This window comes from Jaculus jaculus, chromosome 5, assembly GCF_020740685.1.
Source record: "Jaculus jaculus isolate mJacJac1 chromosome 5, mJacJac1.mat.Y.cur, whole genome shotgun sequence".
NCBI lineage: Eukaryota > Metazoa > Chordata > Mammalia > Rodentia > Dipodidae > Jaculus > Jaculus jaculus.
The window spans coordinates 23,915,690-23,934,179 of NC_059106.1; the positions used below are offsets into that span (position 1 = coordinate 23,915,690).

The following is an 18,490-nucleotide window of genomic DNA, read 5'->3' on the forward strand; positions in this document are numbered from 1 at the left end:
TGATACCTGTAATCCAGCCCTCAGGAAGCTGAGGCAGGAACATTACTGTGAATTCAAGGCCAACCTAGGCCACAGTGAGTTTTAGGCCAGCCTGAGCTCCAATGTGAGACCCTGTCTCAAAATACTAAAAATAAACAAATAGGGGCTGGGGAGATAGCTCAGTGGACAAAGCACGAGTACCTGAGTCCAAATCTCCAGACCCACATCAAAGCCAAACGCTGTAGCACTAGCTGCTTTTATACCAGGTAACCCAGAGTGAGAAAGGAAGTGGAGACAGAGAATCCCATGGAAGCCTGTGGGCCAGCTATACTGGCAGACTCAGCACTGTGAACAGTGAGATACCTGTCTCAAACAAAGTGGAAGGCAAGGTCTGATACCTGAAGGTATCTTTTTTTTTTTTTTTTTTGCCATATGTGTACATGCAAGTATGTATACTGTGTGACATGTGTACAGATGCTCATATCCCATGTGCATGTGTGAGACCAGAGCAGAACATGAAGTGTCATCTCTATCACCCTGCTTTTCTTCATTGAAATGGAATTTTGCACTGAACCTGGAGCTGCCATAGCATGATAAAACACACACACACACAAAAGTGAGAGCTGGGGGAGGGGCGGGGAGAATGAATGAGAGCTATCCCCCTTTATTTGGTGTCTTTAAAATACCTGATTTCCTCTCATTTTCTAAAGGTGGCTAATGAGGGACGTGTGTGTGTGTGTGTGTGTGTGTGTGTGTGTGTGTGTGTGTGTGTCTAATTCAGGGAGTTTTAAACAGGATTGATGTGTTTCATTAGCATTCATTAGAATGTCTTTTGTTACCAACTTCATTCAAGTTGGTTCTTGACTCTTTACTCATTGAAATGCCATTGATGAATGAAATTGCTACATCCTGATATGATTCTAGTAGTTTTTTTAAATGTATTATTTATTTATTTGAGAGAGAGAGAGAAAGAGGCAGATAGAAAGAAAGAGAAAATGGATACACCAGGGCCTCCAGCCATTGCAAATGAACTCCAGATGCATGTGCCCCCTTGTGCATCTGGCTTACTTGGGTCCTAGGGAATTGAACCGTGGTCCTTAGGCTTTGCAGGCAAACACCTTAAACACAAAGCCATTTCCCCAGCCCTGGTTTTAGTAGTTTTAACTGAACTTTAGTTTATACATGTTCTCAACATTTTAACCTGCTTCCTTGATTCTCGTTCATCAACTGCATTACATAGGGATGACCCCATGTATTCATAGTCTTTAAAAAAACTTATTTATTTAATTGAAAAGAGAGTATGGACACACCGGGCCTCTTGTGACTGCAAACAAACTCCAGACACATGTGCCACATTGTGCATCTGGCTTTATGTGGGTAATGGGGAATTGAACCCAGATCAGCAGGCTTTGCAAGCAAGTGCTTTTAACTGCTAAGCTATCTCCCCAGCCCTATACATGGTCTTTATTAAATGAAAAAGTTGAGTTATAGGTCTTTTATAATTATAACCCTGAGGTTATAATTACCAGAGGGTTTTTAAAAAATTATTTATTTGAGGGAGAGAAAGAGAGACAGAGAGAGAATGAGTGAGTATGGGTGTGTCAGGGCCTCTAGTCACTGCAAATGAATTCCAGATGCATATGCCATTCTTTATACTTAGGTAATGGGGAATTGAATCCAGGCCTTCAGGCCTTGCAAGTAAAAGCCTTTACCTGCTGAGCCATCTCTCCATTTTCACTTAAGTTGCTATGCTGTATACCTGTGGTCTGCTATTGTCCTATTACCTTGTCATGCTTACTGCCCTCTTTTTCTGTATTGTTTTTCATTTACATGATGGATTGCAGCAAAATGCTATAATTAAGAATGTTCTCCAAGTATAAGGATAGAAATTTTTTCACAGTAGATTGTTTCATTTAGTTAAATTTGTGCCTTTTGTTTTTCTTAGGTATTTATTTGTTCTTCAGTTAAAGCAAGATATTCTCAGTGGGAAGTGAGTATTATTTAGTACATAACTGCATGTTTTTTGGGGTAGTTAAAAAAATTGAAAATAAGTTGAGTTAAGAAAAACAAGCAGTCAAATGAACTATTATTTTCATTCATTTTAAAATTGAAGATTATGAAACTAGCTTAACAAATTTGTGTTTTGATCTCAGATTAGAGTGTCCCTTTGAAACAGCAGTGCAGTTGGCAGCTTATAATCTGCAAGGTAAGAAATTCTTGTGTGACTGTTAAGACTAGAGAGTAATCTGTCTTGTGTGTTTTAAAGAATTTCAGAAGACATTATACAAGAAAACAATAGTTTTTTAGTTTTTCTGTAAAATTGCATCAGTATCCACAGTATCCAACTCTGATTTGTTTTAGGATAGTCTTTTCCTCCCATTTCTTTGTCCCTTTCCCATCTGGAGTGTTTTCAAACAAGAATTGAATACTACTGGATATTTGATGTAGTTGGGCCTTGGATGATAATTTCTTTAAAAAAGAATACAGTTGCCAGGTGTGATGCCACATGCCTTTAATCCCAGTACTCGGGAGGTAGAGGTAGGAGGCTTGCTGTGAGTTCGAGGCCAGTTTGTGGTAGAACAATACCTTGCCTCAAAAAAATAAAAAGTTAAAAAAACAAAAACAAAAAAAAAAACAACAAAGAAAAACCACAGTGATGCACAAGTAAGTTATTGCTGCTGTGGCCGGGTGAGTGTTCTTTAGTCTTGTTCGTAACTGAACTAGAGAATTTTTAGAGCACGTGGAAAAGCTCCTGATGGCTACTTTAAAGTGTTCCCTACTAAATAAGATGAATGAAAAACACCCTTAAACCTTGTTAAGTTACTCCAGTACTCTTTTTTTTTTTTTTTTTTTAATTTGAGAGAGAGACAGAGACAGAGACAGTGGATGTGCCAGGGTCTCTAGCCACTATAAATGAACTCCAGAAGCATACTCCACCTTGCGGGTCCTGGAGAATTGAACCAAGGTCCTTTGGCTTTGCAGGCAAGTACCTTAACTGCTAAGCCATCTCTCCAGCCCTTCCATACTCTTAAACCTAAGAATTTTCTTATAAAAAATTTTTTTTTGGTGGTGTGGGGGGGGTTTCAAAGTAGGGTTTCACCCTAGCTCAGGCTGACCTGGAATTGCCTCTGCCTCCTGAGTGCTGGGATTAAAGGCGTGCACCGCCACACACGACTTTTAAAAGTTGATGTTTATTTTAAAGGAAAACTATAATAATTTCAGTCCTTTTTAACAAAATGGATGTATTTTGTTAAGAATATATGTAAACATGCCAGAATGAAAATAATAATGCTTAAGACATTAGTACTTTCTTGGTTTTTCGAGGAAGGGTCTCGCTGTAGCCCAGGCTGACCTGGAATTCACTCTGTAGTCTCAGGGTGGCCTTGAACTCACCAAGGTCCTCCTACTTCTGCCTCCCACGTGCTGGTATTAAAGGCATGCACCACCACGCCTGGCTCTTAATAGACTAAATTTTATGGTACAGGGTAAACCTAATATTTTTATCCATTTTACATGTTCGTTATTGAAAAAAGTATATTTTCCCATTGACGTGTGGTCTGGTAATGAGCAAATTTCTGTACTTCAGAAATTTTCCACTAAGGTAAATTTTTTATTTTTATTTATTTTTGTATTTTTAAAATTTTTATTAGCATTTCCATGATTATAAAAAAAATCCCATGTTAATTCCCCTCCCTCCCCCCCCACACTTTCGCCTTTGAAATTCTATTCTCCATCATATTACCTCCCATCACAATCATTGTACTTACATATCAATATCAACTTATTAAGTACCCTCCTCCCTTCCTTTCTTTTCCCTTTATGTCTCCTTTTTAACTTACTGGCCTCTGCTACTAAGTATTTTCATTCTCACGCAGAAGCCCAATCATCTGTAGCTAGGATCCACATATGAGAGAGAACATGTGGCGCTTGGCTTTCTGGGCCTGGGTTACCTCACTTAGTATAATCCTTTCCAGGTCCATCCATTTTTCTGCAAATTTCATAACTTCATTTTTCTTTTAAGGTAAATTTTTTAACTGCTTGCTTTCACTTACGGTCCTAGTCTTTCCAAATTAAAGCTTTTTTCCTTATCTGCATAATGTTAGATGCACATCTGATTTGGAATGTGTGTCCTAGTACTGTTATGGTCCAGAAATATGTAGTTACGTATTTTATTTTTTGGGGGAAGTGCTAGTAATGGAAGCCAGGGCCCTATACATGCTAGGCAATTACTCTACTACTGAAATACACTCTTAGTCCACAAATGCTTTTGAAAGCCCACTCATTTTTTATTATGTCCTACATGCTATCTTGCAAAGTACAATATAATCTCTTACATGTACTATAAAGCTGCTATCATCAGTATGTGTAAAGCACTTATTTGTTGTCATATATATTCTGTTTGTGCCTAACGGTAGTGAAAAATATATATATATTTTTTTTTTTTTTTTGATTTTTCAAGGCAGGGTCTCATAGTGACCTGGAATTCACTATGTAGTCTCAGGGAGGCCTTGAACTCATGGCGATCTTACCTCTGCCTCCCGAGTGCTGGGATTAAAGGCATGTACCACCATGCCCGCCTTAAAAATATGCTTCTTAAAAACAGAATTTATACCTCTTTATTTATTTTAACATAAGCTTGACTCTTTAGTGCTCAGAAATACATATAGAGTGGATTAGGAGCTCTGTAAGTGAATAGGTAATATTGTTTTGCCAAAATGATTCCCATGTATTTATTTCTCTCATGTAGAATTTTTAGCAAAATGAAAATAATTTTTAGTACACGTAAAATATTATTTTAAAAGAAAAATTCAGCAATGTAGAAAATTTGACATATACTATCTTTTATTTCCAAATCCATAGTAAAGAAATAGGCACAGATGAGTTTGTATATGCTTGTGCATTTCTCTGTTCTCTCCTCCTTTTTCCCTTTGTTAATTTTCTCTTTTCTTTTTGGTTTTTTGAGGTTAAAGTCTCAATCTAGCCCAGACTGAGTAGTCCCAGGCTAGCCTCGAACTCATGACAGTCCTTCTACCTCTGCCTCCTGAATGCTGGAATTAAAGGCGTGAGCCACCATTCCTGGCTGATTACCCTTTTATTTAATGCAAGAAATCAAGAGGGAGGGGGAAAGAGAATTGGTGCACCAGGGCCTCAAGCCACTGTAATCGAACTTGACACTTTCTCTATCTTGTGGGCATGTGCAACCTTGCGCACTTGCATCAACTTGTGCATCAAGCTTATGTAGGATCTGAAGAGTAGAACATGAATCTTTAGGCTTTGCAGGCAGGTGCCTTATCTGCTAAGCCATCTCTCCAGCCCCCCTCCAAGTTATTTATTTATTTATTTGCAAGCAGAGAGAGAGAGAGAGAAAGGGGGGGGGAGACAAATGGAGAAAATGGACATGTCAGGGCCCATTTTTGCAAACTCTAGATACATGCACCACTGTGTACATCTGGCTTTATGTGGGTACTGGGGAATTTAATCAGATTTTAGGCTTTGCAGGAAAGCACCTTAGCTGCTGAACCATGTCTCCAGCCCTGTTGGTTTTACTTTAGTATCAATAATTTTGTATTCTAGATAAGGAATATGTCTTACTGTATGACATCATGTTCTATGCATAGTATTTAGACCCTCTATCCATACGAGCTGATTGTCCAATTTTTTTTAATTTTTGGTTTATTTTTATGTATTTGTTTGAAACTGACAGAGAGAGAGAGAGAGAGAATGAGCGCACCAGGGCCTCCAGCCACTGCAAACGAACTCCAGATGCATGCGCCCCCTTGTGCATCTGGCTAACGTGGGTCCTGGGGAATCGAGCCTGGAACCGGGGTCCTTAGGCTTCACAGGCAAGCGCTTAACCGCTAGGCCATCTCTCCAGCCCTAAAAAATACTTTTTAGAGCTGGGCGTGGTGGTGCATGCCTTTAATCCCAGCACTCAGGAGCCAGAGGTAGGAGGATTGCCGTGAGTTTGAGGCCACCCTGAGACTCCATAGTGAATTCCAGGTCAGCCTGGGCTAGAGTGAGACCCTACCTTGAAACACCAAAAAAAAAAAAAAAGAAGAAGAAGAAGAAGAATAACAGGAAGCCGAGCATGGTGGCGCACATCTTTAATCCCAACACTTGGGAGGTAGAGGTAGGAGGATCGCCATGACTTTGAGGCCATTCTGAGTCTACAAAGTGAATTCCAGGTAAGCCTGAACTAGAGTGAAACCCTAACTCAAAAAAAAAAAACAAAACATAAAAAAGAATAACAGGAGTCCAGCTGAGGCCATCCATAGTAAATTCCAGGTTATCCTGAGCTAGAGTGAGACCCTAACTCAGAAAAGCCAAAAGATTAATAATAATAAAAAGAATAACAAGGGGTAAAGATTCTTCCCTATGGAGCTATAGAAATTAATTTTCAAAAGCTAAGGATTGAGTCCTGACTAAATTAGGTGTAATTAAAAATGAAATACCTGTATTCCTAGCATTTGGGAGGTAGACATAGGAAGATTGTCATGAGTTCAGGGCCACCCTGATATTACATAGTGAATTCCAGGTCAGCCTGGGCTAGAGTGAAACTTTACCTCGAAAAACAAAACAAAACAATACCTGCATAGTGGGTGGCTCGGTTGTAAATAAATGTACTTGCTGCACAGCATGACAACCTGTGTTCCAATTCTCCAGATTTTGTCATGCCAGATATCATAGTACATATCTGTAACCCCAGCACTCCTACAGCAAAACAGTGATTGAAGACAAGGATTCTCAGAAGCTTGGGGGTCAACTTGCCTGGTTTATGCAATGGCAAACAAGAAACCTCTCCTCTGAGTAACGTGGAAGGCCAGAATCAGCATCCAAGATTGCCTTCAAACTAACACATTTTCACCATGGCCCAGGCATGGAAACACCCAAAGATTAAAAGTAAACATTAAAAATTTTTTAGCCGGGCGTGGTGGCGCACGCCTTTAATCCCAGCACTCGGGAGGCAGAGGTAGGAGGATCGCTGTGAGTTCGAGCCCACCCTAAGACTACATAGTGAATTCCAGGTCAGCCTGAACCAGAGTGAGACCCTACCTCGAAAAAAAAACAAAAAAAACAACAACAACAAAAAAATTTAAAAACAGGACTTTAAGCCGGACTTGGTGGCACATACCTTTAATACTAGCACTTGGGATACTGAGGTATGAGGATCAATATGAATTTGAAGCCAGCTTGGGACTACGGAATGATTTCCATGTTGGCCAAGGTAAGAGCCAACCTTGGAAAAAAACAACATGAAACAAAAAACAAAACAAAACAAAACACTTTCTGTGTACATACTGGTAACTCCTAAGCCAGTTTTATGTGGATGAATAGGCATTATGGACTCCTGGTAGTTTAAAAAAGATTCTGTCGGGCATGGTGGCTCATGCCTTTAATCCCAGCACTTGGGAGGCCAAGGTAGGTTGATTGCTGTGAATTCAAGACCAGTTTGAGACTACATATTGAATTCCAGGTGAGCTTGGGCTACAGTGACACCCTAACTCAAAAAACAAACTAATCATCTTTTTTTTTTTTTTTAACAAAATGGTTTTTGAGGAATGATTCTAATTAACATTAACACAGTATTGTTAAACTTTTCTCTGTAGCGGAACTTGGAGACTGTGACCTTGCTGAGCATAGTCCTGAAGTTGTCACTGAGTTCAGATTTGTGCCCGTTCAGACTGAAGAGATGGAACTGGCTATTTTTGAGAAATGGAAAGAATACAGGTAATAATCATTGACCATGTGTATTTTTTTTGTTTTTATTTATTTATTTGAGAGCGACAGACAGACAAAGAGGCAGAGAGAGAGAGCGAGCACAAGAGCAAGCCCGCGAATGGGTGCACCAGGACCTCCAGCCACTGCAAAGGATCTACAGATGCATGCAAGGAACTCCAGATGCATGCTCCACTTTGCACATCTGGCTTACATGGGTACTGGGGAATCGAGCCTCAAACTGGTGTCCTTAGGCTTCACAAGCAAGTGCTTAACTGCTAAGCCATCCTTCCAGCCCTGACCATGTGTATTTTAAACATCACCACATAGTTATTTTGTATTTTCTTCTGTTTCTGTCTTTTATATGGAATTCATTTTATGCTTCTTATCATCATAAAACTATTGTATTTTAAATTTCAGAGGTCAGACACCGGCACAAGCGGAAACCAATTATCTCAATAAAGCCAAATGGCTGGAAATGTACGGAGTTGATATGCATATAGTCAAGGTAAGCCCTGATTGGAGAACTTATACAAAAATTCATTTTTTTGGTACTTGTAAGATGACTATGAATTTTGCTGTAAGAGAAAAGGCATGGAATTTGTATAGGCCAGCATAGTACTTTGGATATGTTAGTTCAAAAAAAAAAAAGATTGAGATTAAAATTTAAAAGACTAGATTTTATGGAAATATACACTTAGAAAAGACAAGAAGCAACCAAAATTCCCAAAAAGGTATGTAAATGTTAGTGGGTTTTGTGTTTTGTTTGTTTTTAAAGTACGGTCTCACTCTAGGCCATAATGACCTGGAACTCACTCTGTAATCCCTAACTGTCTTCGAACTCACAGTAATCCTCCTACCTTTGGCTCCCAAGTGCTAGAATTAAAGGCCTGAGCCACCATACCTAGCTAGGTTTTTTTTTTGAGCTGTGAAAAATTACCTTTGCTCCCATCTTAAACTATCTGTAATTGTTAATTCATGTTTATCATTTAAGATCAATATATAGTAAGCTTTGTTAAATGGTTTAGGAAGCAAAATTGAAACTTCATAGCTTGATCAGGGCTTTAGTAAACTATAACACATGTGGGTAGTAATTTGAGTTACTTCTTACTTTTTTTGAGGTTTTGTCTTATTCTTGACCAGGCTGACCAGGTACTTACTCTAGTCCCAGTGTAGCCTCGATTCACAGTGATTCTCTTATCTCTGCCTCCCAAGTGCTGGGATTAAAGGCGTGTGCTACTACTTCAGGCACTTCTAGCTTTTTTTTTTTTTTTTAATTGTTTTTTGAGGTAGAGTCTCACTCTAGTCCAGGCTGACCTGGAATTCACTCAGGGTGGCCTCGAACTCAAGACAGCCCTCCTATGTCTGCCTCCCAAGTGCTAGGATTAAAGGTGTGTGCCACCATGCCTGACTTACTTCTAGCTTTTTATTTTTTATTTTTTTAAAAATTTTATTTATTTGAGAGTGACAGACACAGAGAGAAAGACAGATAAAGGGAGAAAGAGAGAATGGGTGCGCCAGGGCTTCCAGCCTCTGCAAACGAACTCCAGACACGTGCGCCCCCTTGTGCATCTGGCTAACGTGGGACCTGGGGAACCGAGCCTCGAACCGGGGTCCTTAGGCTTCACAGGCAAGCGCTTAACCGCTAAGCCTCTCTACAGCCCACTTCTAGCTTTTTGAAAACAGATTCTCACCCAGTAGCCCAGGTTGGTCTAGAATTCTCTATATATTTCATGTTGGACTTGAACTAATGGCAGTCCTGCCTCAGCCTTCCAAGTACTAGGGTTACAGACATGAGCCACCACATCTGGCTTACTTCTAGTTTAAGCGACCATATTTTCTAAGGAAGTCATTTTTTTCTCCAACTTGTAATTTAAACAGAAAACAGAGTATGGGAAGAACCTGAGAAGAGCTTTCTTTATAATTCTCCATGTTCACTGAAGGCTTACCTCACTATAGGAGTCCCCTTGTCTGTGGTTTTGCTTTTCACGGCTGCAGTTACCTATAGTCAACCAGTGTCTAAACAAGGAGGAAATCCCAGAAATGAACTATAAGTTATTTTGAGAGAGAGGCCACATTCATATAATTTTTATTATGCTGTATCGTTTATTTCATTAGTCACAATAAGAGGTAACTATAAAAAAAGTCAAGGTTCAGTACTACATGATTTTAGGTACCCACTGGGCATTTTGGAACATGTACCCAGTGAATCAAAGGGTAGGCATTACTGGATAATGTTTCATTGACAAATAATATATGCATGAGTTTATGAGGCAATATAATTTGGGATATGCCATGTTTTGAATATTAATATTAGTCTTTGATTTATTTAGTGTAAAATAAAATGAAGTAGTTAAATGAAAATAGGGATTCTGTTTCATGTCAGTAAAGCTAATGCATTTTTTTCTCTTACAATAGGCTAGAGATGGAAATGACTATAGTTTGGGATTAACCCCAACAGGAGTTCTTGTTTTTGAAGGAGAGACCAAAATTGGCTTGTTTTTTTGGTAAGCAGGGTGATGTCAGATACTTTCTGTTTTGTCTTTAATGAGAGCTAAAGGACCTATACCATTAGCATAAAATAGTTTAAAAATCCAATACTTCTGAGTAGTTTAACATTGAAAAGTAATTATCTCCTGCCATAGTAATTCATTTTATTCTCATTCCCCAGAGGCAAAGTATAGTCTTCTAGCTATAGTTTTCATTAGTTTCATGGTGTATCACTATATGATAGCATAAATATTATCTGTTCCTCCATTCCTTAAATGTTCTCACATGGATACTCCCTCTCACTAGTTTTGGTATTTCTTTTTCCTGGAGACACTCTTACACCATAATTGAGGTCTTTGAAGTACAAAGATGTCTTATTTTTTTCTTAATTATTTGTAATTTCTGATATATATGCAACATCAATTTTGTCAGAGGTTTTGCTTTTGAACTACATGTTTTTTTCCTTATCTGGCTATTGGTTTCATTACTATAGGCCCAAGATAACCAGATTGGATTTTAAGAAGAATAAATTAACCTTAGTGGTTGTAGAAGATGATGACCAGGTAGGAATTATATTGCATTACTTATCTAACAGTGACTATGTTGTATGGTTACTTCAAGGAGGAATGTATCTCATTCTTATAGAGAGCCATAGAACAAAATAATAATAATATTACGATGATGATTATTGGTAGTAGTATTACTGAAGTACTTTTCTCATGGGGTTACACTATATCAAAAATATGCTTTTCTTTAGCTGAGTGTGGTGGTACACGCCTTTAATTCCAGTACTTGGGAGGCAGAGGTAGGAGGACATTACAGATATTCTTATTTGTTCATTGATAAAATATGTAAGGTGTATAGAAAGTTACATTTAAGTGACTTTAGCTCTTTAGTACTGGATCAGAAAAAACCCAAAGAGACACTTAAGGATATTCTTTTTTTTGTTTGTTTGTTTTTTTTGGTTCCTTATGTTAGACAGAAGTGTCAGCTTTTGCAACCTCTGTCTTGAATCTTTTTATTTATTTGACAGAGAAAGAGAGAGAATGGGCACGCAAAGGCCTCCATCCACTGCAAATGAACTCCAGATGCATGTGCCCCTTGTGCATCTGGCTAATGTGGGTCCTGGGGAATTGAACCTCGGTCCTTTCGCTTTTCAAGCAAATGCCTTAACCACTAAGACATCCCTCCAGCCCAAGGATATTTTGCATCTGGCGTACGTGGGTCTGGGAAATCGAAATGAGGTCCTTTGGCTTTGTAAGCAAGCGCCTTAACCACTAAGACATCTCTCCAGCCTCTTTCAGTGCATTTTGCAATGTGTAGTTCTTTTAGCTTTTTATTTTTTGAGACAAGCCCAACAGACTGGCTTTTTTCTTTCTCTTTTTTTTTTTTTTTAATTTTTTATTTATTTGAGAGCGACAGACACAGAGAGAAAGACAGATAAAGGGAGAGAGAGAGAATGGGCGCACCAGAGTTTCCAGCCTCTGCAAACGAACTCCAGACACATGCGCCTCCTTGTGCATCTGGCTAACGTGGGACCTGGGGAACCGAGCCTTGAACCAGGGTCCTTAGGCTTCACAGGCAAGCGCTTAACCGCTAAGCCATCTCTCCAGCCCACTGGCTTTTTTCTTTATGTGAGAGAGTATTTGAGAGAGAATTGTCATGCCAGGGCCTCTAGCCACTGCAATGAAACTCTAGATGTGTGTGCCACCTAGTGCACATGTGCAACTTCCCACGCTTATGTCACTGTACAGCTGGCTTACATGGGACCTGGGGAGTCAAATGAGTCCCTAGGCGTCACAGGCAAGCACCGTAACCACTAAGCTATCTCTCCAGCCCACAATGTATAGTTTTTATTGGTTGGTTTCACTGGAGTACAATGGTCATTCAAATAAGCACACAATTACTTATACAGCTGGCTCCATTTACATACATCTATTTGCATAATACCTCGATCAAGAAATAGAATCCTTCCAGAATGCTGGAAATTTCTTTTTGCCTCCCAATCAGATATAGTCCCTCCAAGTGCTAACAATTTACCTAGCCTCTTAGTTTTTGCCTATATTTCGAACTTTCCATGAACAGACTTTCTTTGTATGTGGTTCATTTCAACATTGCATTTGTGAGCTCCAGCTGTGTCATGGCTGGTAGCTGTATTGTGCTCCTTCTTATGACTATATGATATAGTTTCCTATTATGAGTAGACCATAATTACTTACCCTTCCATTATTTCTGGATATGTGAATTGCTTTTAGTTTTAGGCTATTAAGAGTCCTTTTGCTGGGCATGGTGATGCATGCCGTTAATCCCAGCACTTGGGAGGCAGAGGTAGGAGGATTGCCGTGAGTTCGAGGCCACCCTGAGACACCATAGTGAATTCCAGGTCAGCCTGGGCTAGAGTGAGACCTTACCTCGAAAAAGCAAAAAAAAAAAAAAAAAAAGAGTCCTCTTCTAAGCCAGGTGTGGTACTCATGCCTGTAATCTCAGCATTCAGGAGACTGAGGCAGGTGGATTGCCATAATTTAACGGCTAGCCTAAACTACATAGTGAATTTGTGTGTGTGCATGTGTGCATGTGCACGTGTGTGGAGGACAGAGAACATCTTTCAGTGTCTGCTCTTCCGCCTTCGTTGCTTTAGATTCTTCTGGTTCCATTGACATAGGTGTGTTGTAATCCCATATGTATATGCCACTTGTATGGCTTTATATGGGTACTGGAGAACATTGAATTTGGCTTGGCAGGTTTTACAAGCAAATGCCTTTAAATGCTGAGCCATATCCCCAGCCCCCATGCAATACCTACTTTGTTCATTTTTTCTGTGAAGCCATACTTTTTCCTCAGAATTCCATCTTTGACAGATACATGTGTTCCAACTATCTTCTGCCAGATTCTTCTCTTTGGCTTACCTTTTGGTTTCTTAATAGTAACTTTAGTGTGAGTAGAAGTGTTCAATTTTTACTATCGAAAATAATTTCCCCTAGAAAGTTGTATAAGTTATAAGTAAAAACCATAGACCTGACTATATTAAAATTTTAGTATCCTCTCTCCCTAGTTTCGTGAACTTGGGCTATAATTTCGTTTTAGCCTCAGTTTCCTTATGTAGTAAGTGGACTAATGATACTATCTACTGATTGGGTTATTTAGGTGAGATCCTTAGAAAAATGCCTATAAATATTAATGATTATAATTTGATTCTTGTTTGTTACCAAAAACAACCCCATGTAGCACTGTACCCCTGAGTTCTATTTCTAGCCCCTCGATTTATTATGTACTTACTCCAAAGACTGGTAGATGTTTTCTCAGTTCTTTCTCTAACAAGATGATATAAGTAGAACACTCATAGGAATAATGTTACTGGCTTGGAAAATAGCTTGATCTCAACTCTGCTTTTAAAGTACAGGTAACTGTAAAGAAAAGTTTTGGGCTAGAGGTGGAGTTGGGTGGTAGAGCACTTGCCTTGATGCATTTCAACACACAACCCCCCAGTGTTTCAGAGAGCAACCAAGTTGTGTTTTGACAAGCTTTTGATTTTATTTTATTTGAGATACAGTCTCACACTGTAATCCAGCTGGCCTGGAACTTACTATGTAGATCATATTGGCCTTGACTTTAATCCTCTGGCTCTGCCTCCCCAGAGCTAGGATTGTAGGCATGCACCATCATGCACAGCTACTTCTTGTTATTTTTTCAATATTTTATTTTGTTTATTTATTTGAGAGAGAGACACAAAGAGGAAGATAGAGAGGTAGAGAGAATGAGCATGCCAGGGACTCCAGCCACTGCGAATGAACTCCAGATTCATAGGCCACTTTGTGCATCTGGCTTATTTGGGTACTGGTGAATTGATCCTGGGTTCCTAAGCTTTGCAGGCATGCACCTTAGCCATTAAGCCGTCTTTCCAGTCCCCCAGTTACTCTTTGATATTGCACTAGTTATATTTGTATTGCAGAAACGGGCGACATGACTGTTTGACCTAATAATTAATTCTTTTTCAGGGTAAAGAGCAGGAGCATACATTTGTTTTCAGACTGGATCATCCAAAAGCATGCAAACATTTATGGAAATGTGCTGTGGAACACCATGCCTTTTTCCGCCTCCGAGGACCTGTCCAAAAGAGTTCAAATCGTTCAGGATTTATTCGACTAGGATCACGATTTAGATATAGGTTAATTTTTTAAAAAATTTTTATTAACATTTTCCATGATTATAAAAAAATATCCCATGGTAATTCCCACCCTCCCCACCCCCACACTTTCCCATTTGAAATTCCATTCTCCATCATATTACCTCCACATTACAATCATTGTACTTACATATATGCAATATCAACCTATTAAGTATCCTCCCTTCCTTTCTCTTCCTTTTATATCTCCTTTTTAACTTACTGGCCTCTGCTACCAAGTATTTTCCTTCTCTCACAGAGATACAGGTTAATTTTAATAACTGATTAATAACTGATTCCATTCTTGAATACAGGCCAAAAGAAGTTAAGCCAGCCCTCTAATTTTACTAAGGTGGAAACTAAGGTGTTGAGAAAGTGCATTGCCAAAGTCTTTCATTGGCCAAAGTAAAACGTGATATTATTAATTATTTGAATAGACAGGAAATCATAGTATTTGTGTTAGTGATTTATAATCCCTCAATGTATTTTATATAATTAACAAACCCTTGCTTAAATCTACTTATCAAGGGTTCTGTGGGTTCCCCACCCCAACAGCTAGGTGCTATATCAGGAAAAGGATATCTTTCACTGAGTTGGATGTGAATAATACTTGTGGTCCTTGATAACCCTAACATCCCATTGCTGTAATAGACTCCATGATTGTCATGAGCTAGAAATGTTTCAGTTTACACTATGTTCCAGTGGATGAAAAGTTTTGAGTTTTTACCATGTTGTGGGACTCCATTAAAGAAGGAATGGATAGGATCGATGATGTGGCAAGTCACCCATGGGTAACCCATAAGAAAACTTCTTCTACCTGTGTAGTGAGGAGGCATGTGCTGAAAACTTAGATGGGAACCAAAGCAAGTTAGTTTTTAAACACATTTCTGGAAAACTGCTCTGGAAAAAAAAATAGTTAGAAAAAGGAACTGGAGTTAGATTGAGGATGTAGCTTAGTGTGTGCCTAGTGTGCTCAAGCCCTGGCCTCAGTCTGAAGGTCTTTAAGGAAAAGCTGAAGTCTTAGTTATATAGGAATTGGAAAGAATCTGCCTGGATGCAGGGGCAGTCCACACTAATTTCATATTTGTAGGCAGTATGCATATTTAAGAAAAATCCACAGCTCCCCCAAAGCCTAGAAAGCAAAGGCTGGTTAGAATGGCCTTGAGATGAAGTTCAGGGTACTACTTTGAACAACAGTCTAAATGTAAGCATCTTCTAATTTATTTTTTTATGTACTTGAGAGAAAGAGATACAGAAATAGGCAGGTAGAGACAGAGAGAGGGAGAGAGAGAGAATGGGCGCACCAGGGCCTCCAGCCATTGCAAATAACTCCAGGTGCGTGCGCCCCCTTGTGCATCTGGCTAATGTGGGTCCTGGGGAATTGAGCCTCGAATCAGGGTTTTTAGGCTTCACAGGCAAGCGCTTAACCACTAAGCCATCTCTCCAACCCATTTTTAAAAAAATTTATTTATTTGAGAGAGAGATACAGAAATAGGTAGAGAGAGAGAGAGAGAAATTTATTTTTGTTTTTAATTAATTCTCTGATTCTTGTTGATAAGTCTCATTTATTTTAGCGGGAAAACTGAGTATCAGACCACAAAAACTAACAAAGCAAGAAGGTCAACATCCTTTGAAAGAAGGCCCAGCAAACGATATTCTCGTCGGACTCTACAAATGAAAGGTACAGTGCAATCCTGTTGGAGTGACTGTTTTCTTTACCAGATTTTTTTTCCCTCTAGGTAGGGTTTCACTATAGCTCAGGCTGACCTGGAATTCGCTATGTAGTCTCATGGTGGCCTTGAACTCCCAGCAATCCTCCTACCTCTGCCTCCTGAGTACTGGGATTAAAGGCATGCACCACCATGCCCGGTTTACCAGTTAATTATATGCTGCTATTTGTTATTTACTGAGAGGAAGTTATCTGAATCTCCATAGGACTACTACAAATTTTATAAAATACACATGGGAAAATTACCCACATTATCATCCAAGAGTAAACATAATCTGAATTTATAAGGTATTCTGGACAGTTCTTTATTTGCACTAATTGCTTTAGTGTTTCTATAGAGGAACATTTTCTCTTAGAATGAAATAACTTACTCTTTTAGCATATAGAAAGTAAATTTTAAGTAAAAATTGTTTCTCTTTTTTTTCTGGTAAAAGTATCTCATGTAGCCCAGACTGGCCTCAAACTCACTGTGTAGCTAGGATGACCTTCAAATTTGATCCTTCTGCCTCTACCTCCCTAGTGATAGAGTTACAGGTGTGTGTCAACACACCCAGTTTATGAGCTGCTGGGGATTGAACTCAGGGTTTCATGCATGCTAGGCAAGCACTCTACATTCCCAACCCTTCTTACTATGTCTTAATATTATTAGGAATTCTACCAGATACAGTTTTTGAATTTAATCATCAATATATATATAATTCATAGCTTTTCCAAATTAGTAAATGGTGCTTGGTGCTTAAGATACTTTAGTAAGGCTGAAGAGATAGCTTAGTGATTAAGGCACTTTCCTGTGAAGCCAAAGGACACAGGTTCAATATTCCAGGACCCACAAAGGATGCACAAGTGGAACATGCGTCTGGAGTTGGTTTTCAGTGGCTGGAGGCCCTAGTATGTCCATTCTCTTTCTCTCTCTGCCTCTTTTTCTCACACAAATAAATAAATAAACATAAAATATTATTTTTTAAATGGGTACTTCAATATATGAGAAAAGTGTGACTTCCTCTGACAATTAAGTTAAAACTTGTGTTTGGTTTCAAGTTTGAATTTGTATTAAAACATTTAATCTTATATATGCCAATGTTAGGGTCATCACCAAGTGTCCAAAAACAATTGCCATAATCAGGTGTGTAGTAGTGTTAATTTTAGTGTGTATTACATGTGTGCAGGTGCATGCGAGTGTGTGTGTGTGTGTGTGCGTGTGTGTGTAGATCAGAGAAAGCATTGGATGTGATTACTTAGGGGCCTTCCACCTTTTTTGAGACAGGGTTTCTCATGTGCCTACAGCTCACCAAGTCGGCTAGACTAGAGGTACTGTCTCCCCAGCACTAGAATTACAAGTGTGTGCCACTATGCCCAAAATTTTCATGTGGGTCCTGGGATTAAATGCAAGTCTTCATGCTTGCAAGGCAAACACTTTGATGTATTTTGTGTATGTATGCATGTTCATGTGTATGGGTACACATGCACATGTGTGTGGAAGTGGGAGCTGAATCCTCAGGAATGCTGTCCACTGTCCTTTTTTTTTTTTTTTTTTTTTTTTTTTTGAGACAAGGTCTCTCATTGTCCTGGAGCTCATTAAGTAAGGTAGACTAGCCGGCCAATGAGCCCTAGCAATCCTCCTGTCCCCACCTCCCCATTGCTGGGATTACAAACACATGGTACCAGGCCTGGCATTTTATGTGGCTACTGGGGATCAAACTGAGGTTCTCAAACTTGTGTGGCAGGCACTTTATTAACATAATTATTTCCCCAGTCCCCTCATTTTTTTTTTTCTTGTTTTGAAGCTGGGTCTCACTATAGGTCAGGCTGACCTAGAACTTACTCTGTAGCCCAGAATGGCTACAGAATGATTACTAGCAGTAATCACCCTACCTTAGCCTCCCAAGTGGTGTGACTGTAAACTACATGGCTATACATTTGAGATGGTTTAAAACTCTGTTACTTCTTTTTCTTGACAGAGATTCAGAATCAGTGGTGTCTAGTAGGTTTATAGAATGTTATTTATTTATTTTGGTTTGTCGAGGTAAGGTCTCACTCTAGTTCAAGATGACCTGGAACTCATTATGTAGTTTCAGGGTCACCTTGAACTCACGCTGATCCTCCTAACCTCTGCCTCCCGAGTGCTGGGATTAAAGGCATGTGCCAACAAGCCCGGATAGAATGTTATATTTTAAAAGAAAAGATAACAATAATAATTTTGTTATTGTTTTATTTGAAAAATAGAAATAACTTTTGTCATTGATTTTACTGGTATGAGCCACAGAACACTTAAAATCTCTGGTTGGGAGGTGTGGTTTTTTTAAAGGTTTTACTTTGATAAATGGTGAAGTAGTGTGTCATGTAGGATGAGACTAATGAGATGTTATCTGTTCTTCCTTCTTTCAGCAAACACAGCAAAACCTGGAGAACTTGGG

General features: G+C 39.1%; 1 protein-coding gene across 6 annotated transcripts in view; it reads left to right on the forward strand.

The window, feature by feature from the left end:
- Window positions 1-18,490, forward strand: part of Epb41l5 (erythrocyte membrane protein band 4.1 like 5) — a 115,076-nt gene that overhangs the window by 32,786 nt on the left and 63,800 nt on the right. For all 6 annotated transcript variants that reach the window (XM_004659738.2, XM_045149035.1, XM_045149036.1 and 3 more), the window contains exons 6-14: window positions 1,925-1,969; window positions 2,133-2,185; window positions 7,587-7,707; window positions 8,116-8,203; window positions 10,114-10,202; window positions 10,679-10,748; window positions 14,181-14,350; window positions 15,922-16,028; window positions 18,462-18,489. In XM_004659738.2, the coding sequence (XP_004659795.2) occupies window positions 1,925-1,969; window positions 2,133-2,185; window positions 7,587-7,707; window positions 8,116-8,203; window positions 10,114-10,202; window positions 10,679-10,748; window positions 14,181-14,350; window positions 15,922-16,028; window positions 18,462-18,489 (771 nt within the window). The remainder of the gene's footprint in view (window positions 1-1,924; window positions 1,970-2,132; window positions 2,186-7,586; window positions 7,708-8,115; window positions 8,204-10,113; window positions 10,203-10,678; window positions 10,749-14,180; window positions 14,351-15,921; window positions 16,029-18,461; window position 18,490) is intronic.